At 39.1% G+C, this 12,531-nt stretch overlaps 1 protein-coding gene across 4 annotated transcripts in view; it reads left to right on the forward strand.

Annotated features, from left to right (window-relative positions):
- The window catches only part of MGAT5 (alpha-1,6-mannosylglycoprotein 6-beta-N-acetylglucosaminyltransferase), a 131,635-nt gene that overhangs the window by 81,978 nt on the left and 37,126 nt on the right, over positions 1–12,531 (forward strand). For all 4 annotated transcript variants that reach the window (XM_087731579.1, XM_087731576.1, XM_087731578.1 and 1 more), the window contains exons 10-11: positions 6,946–7,079; positions 11,030–11,163. In XM_087731579.1, coding sequence (XP_087587705.1) covers positions 6,946–7,079; positions 11,030–11,163 — 268 coding nt within the window. The remainder of the gene's footprint in view (positions 1–6,945; positions 7,080–11,029; positions 11,164–12,531) is intronic.

Raw genomic sequence — 12,531 nt, forward strand, 5'->3', positions numbered from 1 at the left:
AAAGGCATGTTTTGCTTACCAACATTTGTAGCCATACTGCATTGATGACTGTGGAGATTTATTTATTCTAATTGTATTGCCCAACAACAGCAATGCAGTTTTTTCTGTTCTGTCCCTTAAGATGCTGGGCAGAAATTTGTCTTCAGGGTACGTCTAAAGAACAAACCTGCTGGTAACTGCAGTTGCTGTGGCTTCTGTAATATATAAATACCTTTCCATTAGAAATGGAAGATGGCGGTCACAAGAAATTACTTTGTGCAGCCTTCTTAGTGTCTGCAGTTATAGAGCCACATTTCTTTTTGTCAATAACTAAATCAGCAAGCATCCCATGTGTTGTACGAATACATATCAGCATGAAATAAAACCAAATCTAATTTACTGACTTTGATTTTTCTATACCTAATCGAATTAGCTGTGTTTCATGATCCGTAAAGTCCAGTAAACCCTACTTGAAGGAAGGTATTGAAAGGTGTTTGCTGCAGGCAGAAAAATTGTTTTCTCTCTACCTTGGGATTTTCTAGAGCAATGGATCTTTTCAGCGTAATTTTAAATGAGAGTACTGTGATCAGTGTTGCAGATTAGATTACTCTTAATCTCTTTTTTGAAGCAGAGGAGTAAACGGATATTCTGGTTTTTAGGAGCCTGCTAATAAAGATAATCCCATTTTCCACTGAGCTACAGTTGGTTGTCTGTCTGCCAGCTGTAATTGTCACCAGGCGATCACATACAGTATTGTGGTCAGGATACAATACCATACTTAAAAATTTAAAATGTTTCTTCTCTTTTGCTTTCAATTTCCTATTTGGTATATTCTGTAATGAAGATATGGAAATACACCATGACATTGAGATTATTAGATTAACTCTTCAATTTTTCTTGCTTATTTCATGAATCATTAAATCTTAAGTTGTCAATCTGTTTTTCATTGATTCCTAATTTGTGGTAATGACTGACTTTTACTGGTTTAAGAGAGTAGAATTAAATTTAACTCTAAATAAATACCTTAGGGTAGTGTAGGAGTTTTTGTTAGGCTTTTGAAGAGGAAAAAAATTACTTATTGCCTCTCTTCTACAACATTGGATTTCATGGAATGGAAGGGGACCTCATCTAGTCCGTACCCTTGCTCAAAAGTAGATCAGATGTATTTGTTCTCCTTGAGAGACTTTTGCCTAATCTTCTACTGAAGACTCCAAAAGATGTCCCAGCCATTGTTTCATATTTTTAAGCTTTTCTTTAAAGTGTTTTTCGTGGCCTGATTTCTTGCAAGCTGCCCGTTACTGCTTATTCTAATATGGTTCTGGGGAATAAATTACTTCCTTCCCCTCTCTGCCAGCCTCTAGAACATCGTATATACTGCTTTTCCTTCAATTTGCTTTTCTTCAAAATAAATTTAGGGTTTTCGATCATTACTTATAATTTGGGTTTTGTAGCCCTTTCATCAAACTTGTTGCATTTGTTGGGAATCTCTCTAATTACTTGCTACCGTTCCTCAAGTTCAGTGTACAAAACAGGGTCCAGAGTCTAGCAGAGACTACCAGAATTGATTAGAGCAGAAGAATTATTTCATAGCTTCATGCAAGCTATCTCCTATTTGAGGATCCTCTTGCAATCATTTTTTTTTTTTCTCTCGGCATCATGCTAATATACATACCTCATAAATTTTGTCATCAAAATATTTCTAAGTTAAAACTAATAAGTCCAGTGTAAGAGCATAATTATGTGCCTTTCTTTAATTCATTCCAGTAAAATAAACAGTATCACAAATAAAGCTGCCTTATAGCCCTTGTTCTTTACAAACGTTGCTTTCTCACTCAGTTGTATTTAATGTCAGTAGGAATAATTCTTTGTCTTGAAAGAAGCGTTTTGCTTTATGCCATATAGTTTTTCAACAGATGTGCTGGTCAGCTCAGTCTGGTTTACACAGACAAGACTCAAATACAAATAAAAACTTGCTTATTCACTTCAGATTGGAATAGAGTGGTAGAAAACACCTATGCCTTCAGAATAGTCTCTTGATAAGAGTGCCATTTATAATCTCTGTGAGTGAACTTGAGCCCTGAGGAAGTTTTTGGTAATTACCAATCAGGTTTTTAGAACTGCTAGCTCAAAAGAATGACCCTGCTGCTCTGAGAGGTGAGTGTTTCTGAACAAGTGAAATACTGTTTTGTACATCTGAGATCTGTAGCACCGATGACTCTTGGTAGTACATGCTTTATCTGTGGTATAATTGGTGCTGTAAATAGCACGAATATAGCAAAACAGATCTCATTTTTGGGTGCACCTTATTTTCAAGCAGAAGAATGCCTGGACATGCTGTATTTTTCAGTTCTGAAGTCTGGATTTATGCAGTTTATGTGCAATGAAGCAACATAAAAATTAGTAGCTTAATATAGTTTGAGGAGTGCAGCTCGTTGCCTTTCTTAGCACCCGCATCCTCCATACATAAGAATCTGGTACTTTTTCATTTTTCTACAGTCTCTCCATCAATGACTCATTCCCATATGCCAAAAATCCAACCGGCTTTATTCTTGAAATAAATTAACATGACAGCTATCCTGAAAAATGAGCAACATTCCGGCTTCTTACATGTTCTCTAGAATACATCTGCTTCAGGAGGGTTATTTTCTGACTAAGTTTTTACATTTTAAATGCAAGTAGTGAGTGGTCTGAAAGTTACTGTGTGTCTGCAAGGATTTCTATATGCAGATATGAGCTGCTCGTGATCTGAGCTGGCTGGACATGAGCCAAAGCAGTCTGGAGTGTGTGGATCTGTGCTGGCACATTGCTGTGCCTGAGCTCGATGCACCTACAAAGCTCCCAAACCAGAATTGGTTGGGTTTTGACCAGCTTGCTCCCAGGAAGATGTCTGCAGCCACTGGCATATATGTACCCTTTATTTAACAGTTTATGCTGGCATGGGTAGTTGCTGACAGTGGTGCGTGCTGCTGGACAGTATGGCTCGTATAGACAAAGATGATGTAAGTAGAGTAAAATTATAACCTCAGGTGGGAGAAGGATATGAATAAATGTGTGTAAATACTTCCACTAGGACAGCCCAGTTAAGATTGTGCTTATGCCCAATATTTAAGAAAAAAGAGTCACTTTAAAAATGGTCATAATCTTGAGTTACTTTTGTCTATATTTTTTTATAAGCCCCAAAATTGTCACTTCTAATATCTTAGAAGAAGACTTGATGTTTCTATAAGCAGTTTACTACCCATCAGATCCTCTTTTGAATTAGTTATTGAATAGTCTAATCAGCCTGACACCAGTTCCAAGGCATGCTGTAATTCTCTGCAACTTCCTGCTAAAGCTAGGTGGCCATTTGTTTTGCCATTTTCAAAATGAATTGTTTCACTCTAGAAATGCTATAACATTATGTGTAAAATCAAAATTTTGTTCAAAAATAGTTCAATTGAAAGAGATTTAAACCACTAAGTGAAACAAATGGCGAATATAGTACTTGGTCAGACAATTGAGGCGCTCCTACATATGTTAAAATATCAGTTCAGCATAAATGACGTTATTTACATTCATTTCTAAATTTTAAATCTTTTCTTTACCAGTTCTTTTCTGCTGCATTTGTGGTGGGTGCCAGGTGCCCACCAAAGCTGCTCTATTGCTCCCCTCCTCAGCTGGGCAGGGGAGAGAAAATAATAACGAAAGGCTCGTGGGTCGAGATAAGGGCAGGGAGAGATCATTCATCAGTTACCGTCACGGGCAAAACAGTCTCAATTTAATTTATTAACATCAAATCAGAGTAGGATAATGAGAAAATAAAAACGAAATCTTAAAACACCTTCCCCCCACACCTCCCTTCTTCCCAGGCTCAACTTCACTCCTGATTTCTCCACCTCCTCCCCCCAAGCCACGCAGGGGGTCGGGGAATGGGGGTTGGGGTCAGTTCATCACACGCTGTCTCTGCCGCTCCTTCCTCCCCAGGGGAGGACTCCTCACACTCTGCCCCTGCTCCAGCGTGGGCTCCCTGCCACGGCAGACAGTCCTCCACAAACTGCTCCAGTGTGGGTCCCTCCCACGGGGCGCATTCCTTCAGGAACAGACTGCTCCAGCCTGGGTCCCCTGCGGGGTCACCAGCCCTGCCAGCAAACCTGCTCCAGCCTGGGCTCCTCTCTCCACAGGGCCACAGCTCCTGCCAGGAGCCTGCTCCAGCGTGGGCTTCCCACGGGGTCACAGCCCCCTTCAGGCATCCCCCTGCTCCGGTGTGGGGTCCTCCAGGGGCTGCAGGTGGAGATCTGCTCCACCGTGGACCTCCATGGGCTGCAGGGGCACAGCCTGCCTCGCCATGGTCTTCTCCAGGGGCTGCAGGGGAATCTCTGCTCCGACACCTGGAGCACCTCCTCGCCCTCCTTCTTCCCTGACCTGGGTGTCTGCAGGGCTGTCCCTCTCATATTCTCACTCCTCTCTCCCGCTGCAGTTGTGCAGGTTCCTCCCCCCTTCTTAAATACGCTATCCCAGAGGCGCTACCACTGTCGCTGATGGGCTCGGCCTTGGCCAGCGGCGGGTCCGTCTTGGAGCCGGCTGGCGTTGGCTCTGTCGGACACAGGGGAAGCTTCTGGCAGCTTCTCACAGCAGCCACCCCTGTAGCCCCCCGCTACCAAAACCTCGCCATGCAAACCCAATACAGCGTTTCAGGGATTAGGTGCACCACTTGAACCTTTGATCTGTCATAGCATTTCTGCGCACACTTGTACTTTCCACTGCGATCTTTATGTCTTGTCATTCTGACTTTCTTTATGCCTGAATCATATATATATATTTTGTTGTTGTTGTTGTTGTTTTTTTGTTTTCCCTGCTTCCTGGTTTAGCTTAGTTTCCGTTGCATCCCATCTCCTGTCTTGCTTCAGAGACCCTGTGTGTGTTGGACATCGTTACATGTATCCCTATTAGTGCTACACACCTTACAGCTGAATACAGGAAAAAGAGAGGAAACCAAGCATTTCAAGATGATCGCATGCAATGTAGTGCTCCTTACATATATAGTTTGACAAACTCCAGTAATGTTGCAGTTTTTCAGTAGCTTTCACCCATTTTTCATTCCCCTATACTCAAGTACCTGGCCAAAAGCTGTATATTTGATAAGAATTTTGTTTTAAGACCTGCCAAGAAATAAGAGGGCTTTTATTACTGAATGATTCATCAGTGCAGAAGTTGTTTTGGTCCTGCTGGAGTATTTTGTATGATGCAGAGATAATTGCCACTGTTGTAAAATATTTTCATTGAGAACAGTTGACATAAAACACTGCACAGAAACTGATCTGTCAGCTTTGTTGTTTGGTGAATCATAATGTGTTGTATATTTTTACTTTCTTTGTGCTTGAAAGATCTCTGTGAAGATTAAAAAAAAAAAGTAAATTTGTTCTAGTTGTACTTTCAAATACAAAGGTGGCATTTCATATGCGACTTTAAAAGTTGCTGGTTTGGGTTTTTTTTTCTGTTTCCCAAATTAATGGATACTTTAGAGAAAGTAGCAACATATAAGAAATACGTAAATGTATTTTTGGGACTAATTTCTTTCACCTTTTAAAGCTGAAAAATGGTTGGAACTAAGTTCTTTCACCTTTTGGTGGTGAAATTCTTTCACATTTTAAAGCCAAAATCCTGGTGTTTTACTGAACAGCATGTATATGGGCTTGGAGCACAGGAAATGTTGAAGACTGGGAAATATAGCCATTTTTAATAGGTGTTGCATACTTTAATATTTTAATATTAAATACGCATACTTTTGCACATTTTAATAATTTGCAGCTACCTCCCTTTTCTGCCACCCGTGAGGTTCGTGTCTCTTCCTTAGCACGTACAAGCCCAGTGATACAATGTGCAGTGATAAGAGTTTGTGTCTTTAGAACGTAGTGGCACGTGATGTAGGAACACATCCTATATAAGTCTTTTCCAAAAATTTTGTTTGTGGAGGGCTGAAGAATGGTAGGGTCAGCAGCTTTGGAGCCACATAATCCAACTCATTTGCAGTGGAGGCAATGGTCAGCATGATGGCCATAAAGTTCCCGTCCAAGCCATATCAAAGGTTTGGCAGGCTGCATTTTGGAAACATAACTTCTAGAATCTGTATGCTAGAATGTGTGCCCTCTTCTTCATACTGAGACTTTTTCTGCCTTTCATGTACTATGGCCTCTTTTTTGAAAGGAGCCACTCGTAAATGGAGTAATTTTTTTCAAGGAATTAATAGGAGTTTAAATAAAAGACTGAGTGTAATTCTCCCATCCCAGACCCTTTGTAATCCAATGCCAAGGATTGTCTCAGTTGTAGACTGGTTGTTGCAGACATTTGACTTTTATATTGTTCAAAAGTCTGTGACAAAATGTTTCATAAACAAATAAATGGTCTGTCTGACTACAAGCATTCAGCAAATTAAACTGTCTTCAGTGCTTCTCCGGTAGGCCTAATTGACCCAAAAGTTAGAACCTGGAGACGAAATACAGTTGTCTAAAGACAAAGTACTATTCTGCTCTGATCTTCTTGGCACGTGGCCCTTGTCTGTTGCATTGATTTTTGTAGTAATGGGTGAGAACGTTAGAAAATAGATGAAGAATCCTCTCTTCTTCTGCCTAAATTCTACTTCAGAGCCTCAGGAATGCAGGTGACCACAGTAGCGTTCCCATAAGCTCTACTTGGATGTTAAAGCATAACTTCATTCTATAAGAACAAAGAAACCCAAAATAAGCTCCAGGGTTGCTATTTGAATGTCTGATATATCCTTGAATTTGCTGATCGTAATGTCTTTGTGAATGTAATATGAACAGAAATGTTTGAAATTAAAATGTAACTTCAGTTTATAAATCATCCATAGTTGCAAACAAAAACAAAACACATCTTCTTAATTATCATAACTATGTATATATATACACATGCTTATATATGCACACATGCATGTGTACCTACAGTCAATTTTTTGTTTTTTTCTTTTAGGTGTATGCTAAGAGTTCTGGATTCCTTTGGAACCGAACCAGAGTTCAACCATGCCCATTACGCCCAGTCTAAAGGCCACAAGACACCATGGGGAAAGTGGAACCTTAATCCACAGCAGTTTTATACAATGTTCCGTAAGTATCCCTGTGTTTATAAATAAATTGGAGCTTTAAAAAGGAATGCGGTCATTGAGAAAAATTTTTGTATTATGAAAGACAAATTCATGGTTTAATAAAATGCAGTTGCTAAATGGGCAGAATTGTGTCAATAAGTGTCTCTAGACTAAATCTCTATCATGCTTCCATCCAGCGATCAGAAAATAACAATATCAACTTAATAGAAATAGTGGTAGGGAACTGTATTCTCAGGGTACCTGTGGAAAGTGGTGATTCGCTTTTCCTTCAGGTGTCAGTGAGTTTGGTTTTGGTAGTTTTGCCTTCTCAAATCCTGCTATGGAGGGATAGGTTTTTGAGGAACTTGCTAGGTTGCATTTTTATAAACTGCTCTCTTGCATTTCATCATGTTAAACTGAAGTTTGTAACTACATTGTATTTCTGCTTTTTTACCTCAACAACTGAGCAGCACAATTTCTTTGCTATTTCTTTGCATTCAGGATTAATAAACTAGGCTTCAGCAGAAATAATTTTTTGTCTCTATTTTTTTGTGGATTTCTCAAAATTTTCACCTGGCTTGTTTTCATGCTGTTAGCATTCATCCTGAGGTGAACTGATTCACGTTTTTTTGCCAGCAGTGTACAAAACTATTGAAAAACGAGTAGTAGATTTCAGCATTATTAAATATCTTAAAAAAAACCCCAAAACCTTAAAAAGAAACAAAAAGAAAAAAAGAATAAATTCTGTATAAATCAGGTCAGATTAAATGGTTACAGTGACCTGCTCCAGCCCTAGTCTTTGACTTCATGGCACTAGGTTCTAGAATCAAAGTATCTTTCTCTTTTGCATGTTGTAGTAGTGCTTCAAGTTTGTTCTCTCTGAAAGGTGCAGAAACATTCACCACGGGCAGCTAGCTTGAGGGTAAGTGAGGCTAACGAAGAGAAAAGTGCATACTGTTGTGTGCAGCAACTTCTCAGCCCTCGTCCGTAAAGAAACACTTGCTAGCGACCAGCCTGACCTCCAAAGTTTGGTGGTCCCTGTCTGAGACTAAGGCCGGGGCATGCACTCTTCTCTCTCATCAGACTTCATAGTCAAGTCTTTCAAACTTTTCTGCTTTTCATAGCAGAATTATACATGCTGCTGTCTGGTTGACATGCTTTTGATTCCAGTTGCCCTGTAAAATTCTTGAGAGAGGCATATTTTGTCTGTCAACATTTGCTGTGTAAGTTTTTCCAGAGAAATATAAGTGAAGGTTGTTCAAAAGATAAAAGACTGCATTCACAGTTGTTTCGAAGCAAGTAACAAAACGCGTGGTGAGGAAATGTGACTTGGAAGTGGTTGCAGAGTTTGTGCCTGGACATTAGTAAGCAGCACTTGTTCCATATCCACATGATGTGCTAATATTTATTGGTTTATGTCCTAAGTGGAAAAGGAGACGAACGCTCAATTGTGCTGTATTTAAGTGGTCCAGCTGTTGGGAAATTTGTGTGTGACACCCTGTTCAAGACAGCACCAAGGGTGATGATGCTCTTGAGGAAAATAGTTGCATAATTATTTGTGGTACAGCTGCGTGTGTGCACTCCTCAATCCCGCTCCATGAAATGCGGAAGAAAGTAAACCTTCTCCATAGAGACCTCTGTTGTGGCAGTACAGACTACTCTTACAGTCTCTTGCTCAGAGCAAATCACTTCATAAGGAATTTTCAGAAGAGTACATTGGAATTTCAATAAACAACCATTTCCAGTTTTTACTCCTGGAAGTGACTGCTGGCTTTGCTTTGCAGGGAAAGTGGTAAAGAGATTGCAAGCAAACTCATTCTAGAGCATGAGTGATTCCAGTGCTATAGACGATTCAAGGATTTTGCTTCTTTTGGTACTAGGTGCAGAAGAGTCAGTGTTCTGTGATATTTAAGACTTAATTTTTGTTTTTAGTTCTCTGCTGCAGAGATAGTCCCATCTTTATGGGGTTGTGATTAGAAGTGCATGTTATGCATCAGTAAAGATTTTTATGACAGGTGGAACCCTGGACAGCTTCCCAAGATCCCCAGACTCTATTATGTTTTGAGAACTGATTATAAGGGCAGAAAATTATTACTGAGCATCAAGTAAGCCATATTCAAACCTGTGGCATATTACCGAATGCTTGACTGTTCTCTGAGCTTTCCAGAAGCATGAGGGCTTTTTTTCCCTTTTTTGTGTTTTTTATTTAAATTCTTTTATGCAAAATAACAGCACTGGTACTTTTAAAACTGCATGATCTTGCTTAAAAATCCATCTGAGTGCTTCCTGTCAGTGATGTTTGAGGCACTGAATTCCACCGGTTCTAAGTGCTAACTTTAACAAAGGTTTATTTTTCTTTTGAGTGTGTACTGCCTTGCCTCTCCTTTGAATGCAGTCTCTCAACCAAAAATATGAAAGGATGGAAAAATGCCCCTTTTCAGGCATATTTGCAACGTGCCATTTGCTATGCTAAATTCTAAAAAGTCCTTGGGTCTAAGTGAGTGCCTAGCTGTTGCTGAGGCATTTTTTGTGAAAAAGAGTAATTGTCATTTGAAAGACTAAATGTAATGGCAGAGGGAAGCGTGCACTGTGTATGGTTTCTCTGTTCTACTCATTATCCAGTTGGCTGATTTTCAGGAATCAAAAAGCAAAACCTCATAATTGCAATAGAATTTTATATATATATATATATATATATATATATATATATATATATATATATATATATATTTATTTTTTTTTTTAGAACTCTGACCATACGTATAGCATTGCATGTGTCCTAAGTGCCTGGGGCATTGTCTTTGGTTTTTGGGGTTTTTTTGGATTTGTTTTAACTTCTCGAAGAGTACTTAGTAAGAAGTTGTCAGCTTGTGTGCCAGAATTTAAAAGGGAGGCTTACAGAGGAGATCCTAGTGTTTATTGCAGCCTATTTCTATGTAAACTTGTGAGGCTATGACACTTTTTAGAGAGGCACAAGAATCCCACACGTGGGAGTAATTTTTATGTAGTAGGGATGGATTTTTACCTGAAGCCTGGAGTATTGGAGTCCATCCCTAATTGGAGTCCATCCCTGGAATTAAACACCCTGTCTACAAAAACAAAAGGGGGGGGGGGGGGGGACCAAAAAAACCAACAACAACAAAAAAACAACAAAAAACCGCAACCCTTTAGTTTTAATGAGCCTCTAGGTCTGTGTCTTTATAGAAGGAGAACACCGGCTAATATTGCTGGATGGTACTGCTGGAAGAAGACCACCAGAGGCTAATAATAATACTGAAAACTAAGAGTAAATTACATATCCTTTGCATGCACTTTTCTTGTCTGGGCCCTGGATTAACAACAGTTTTGCCGACCTCAGCTGTCACCTTTCAATGTTTTATGATAGATACATCCAAGTGAACTAGGCACTGAAATTTGTATTCTGATCTCCAGAGTGTGACTTTGTAGGCTAGTAATTAGCATGGATACATAATGTGCAGTGAGTTGCATGGTTGGTGTCAGCTCTTCCAAGACAGGAGGTGAACCCGAGAAATTTACTTAAAATTTATTTATGACATTGAGCAACATATAGCTTTGTTAGCAAGCATAAATTCAGGGTTTTTTCAAATTGTTGGTATTGCATCTCTCAGATTGTCAAGCTGGATTTCTTCTGGTTCTCTTATCTCTAATAATAAAATAAAGCTCAGCACACACAAAATCATTATCATTGGCCTCGGTCCAGCTACAGAATTTATATTGTCAGAAACGAGCCAGAAAATAACTGCTTACTTCAGTAGACATATGCAGCAGGACTTAAAATTAATAAGAACTATTCTCGATAATAAAGCAAGCAAATGCGTCTCTCAGCATGAATGTGAAGGAAGTGATCTGTTGAATAATATGTTCCTTATACCTACTTTTCTGGCAACATTCATGTTTTTGTAGCATTAACTGATACTTTAAAAGGTTTTGAATACTCTATGTTTCTTACAGCTCACACTCCAGATAACAGCTTCCTTGGATTTGTGGTAGAGCAGCATCTGAATTCCAGTGACATTAAGCACATTAATGACATCAAAAGGCAGAATCAATCTCTCGTTTATGGCAAAGTAGATAATTTCTGGAAGGTGAGTTTTCTATACTCATACACTTGAGCAAATTTATTTTGATCAATATAATAGAGCATAACTCTAAATTTAAAAGTATCCCTTCTCTCTAAATCTATTGAGTTCTTTTTCTGAAAATAAACATATTCAAATAATTAAATTGAACATTTTGAAGTCTTTCTGATGAGGAAACTTCTGTCTAGATTGATGTGGATCCTTTGCTATTTATGTACACCTTTCTGATAGAACAAAAAATTTTTATAGCCTTGATATCACAATAATTTTGGAAAATGCAGAAGCTGTTAAAAGTAATGGGAAATTGAAGGTGTCAGAGGTTTTGTGAACTTCCATCAGTCATAAGCAAATGTGTCTTTCAATTATTTCTTTTCTTATGTCTACAACTAAAAAATGTGCTGCATTTTGAAATGGAAATTGTGTTTCACTTAAAAACCCTAGGAGTGTTCAATCTCATTTTATCTCCCTGTAATAATATCGGCGTTTTGTTTCTTAAATATTGCAATTACTGCATTGTCTCCCATCTGCAGATGAGAGCTGCAGAATAACACCACAGAGGTTCGATCATATTTTCACCAAGTTAAAAGTATATTGTGTTGTTAAGCTCACAGTGGTCTCTGCTTCTTGTCCACCATCCTTTTCTGGAGCTCCTTCCAGGCTGCCACACCCGGGAGCGTGTCTCATGCAGTTTTCAAAGAAAAGTGATTGCTTACTAATAACTGGATTTCTTCCAAGTTACCTCTAGCTCTGTACGCCCATATACTCTGTATGCCTTCCCTCCTGCCTAAAAAGACCTTATTTTAAGCCTCTTGTCAGCTGAAAAAGGAACTGATCAGTACATGCTGTGCCATACATAGGACCAAACGATACAACAGTGTGAGAGCACCTGTGTCTCACATTTTCTTTCTTTGTCTCTTCATTGGCATGAGAATATCGGTTTTGCACAGTTTTCTGAGCCACAGAAGCAACATTTAGTCTGATAACGCTGCTTATACAGAATGAATTCTTGAAAAAGGATAGCTACAAGTAAACGGTCCATCTGTGACACAAAACAAAACAAAAACTTAAGAGAAATGGGAGAATGTTGCCAGTGGTAGCAAAAGGGTAGAGCTGAATGCTTCTTGGCTACGTGCTGCGAAAAATCTGTATATTAGCCGTGTGCGTTCGATTGTGATCTCAGGTTTATATTTGGGCTTATTGCACTAAGCCATGTAATCTGTGTCTTAAAAGGAAATTTTGCTTTGCATCATAGTAAATACCGTGACAGTTATTCTATTTGGCTCATGGTATAGAACGACTTAGTCTGCCCCCATCTGCAGTTTCTCCTTCTGTCTGCAAAATGCTGGAGCAGAGCTGGGATCCTTTCATTCGAGT

The sequence above is a fragment of the Nipponia nippon genome, unplaced genomic scaffold (assembly GCF_047370975.1).
Source record: "Nipponia nippon isolate SJK-2023a ecotype South Korea unplaced genomic scaffold, ASM4737097v1 scaffold_5, whole genome shotgun sequence".
Classification (NCBI taxonomy): Eukaryota; Metazoa; Chordata; class Aves; order Pelecaniformes; family Threskiornithidae; genus Nipponia; species Nipponia nippon.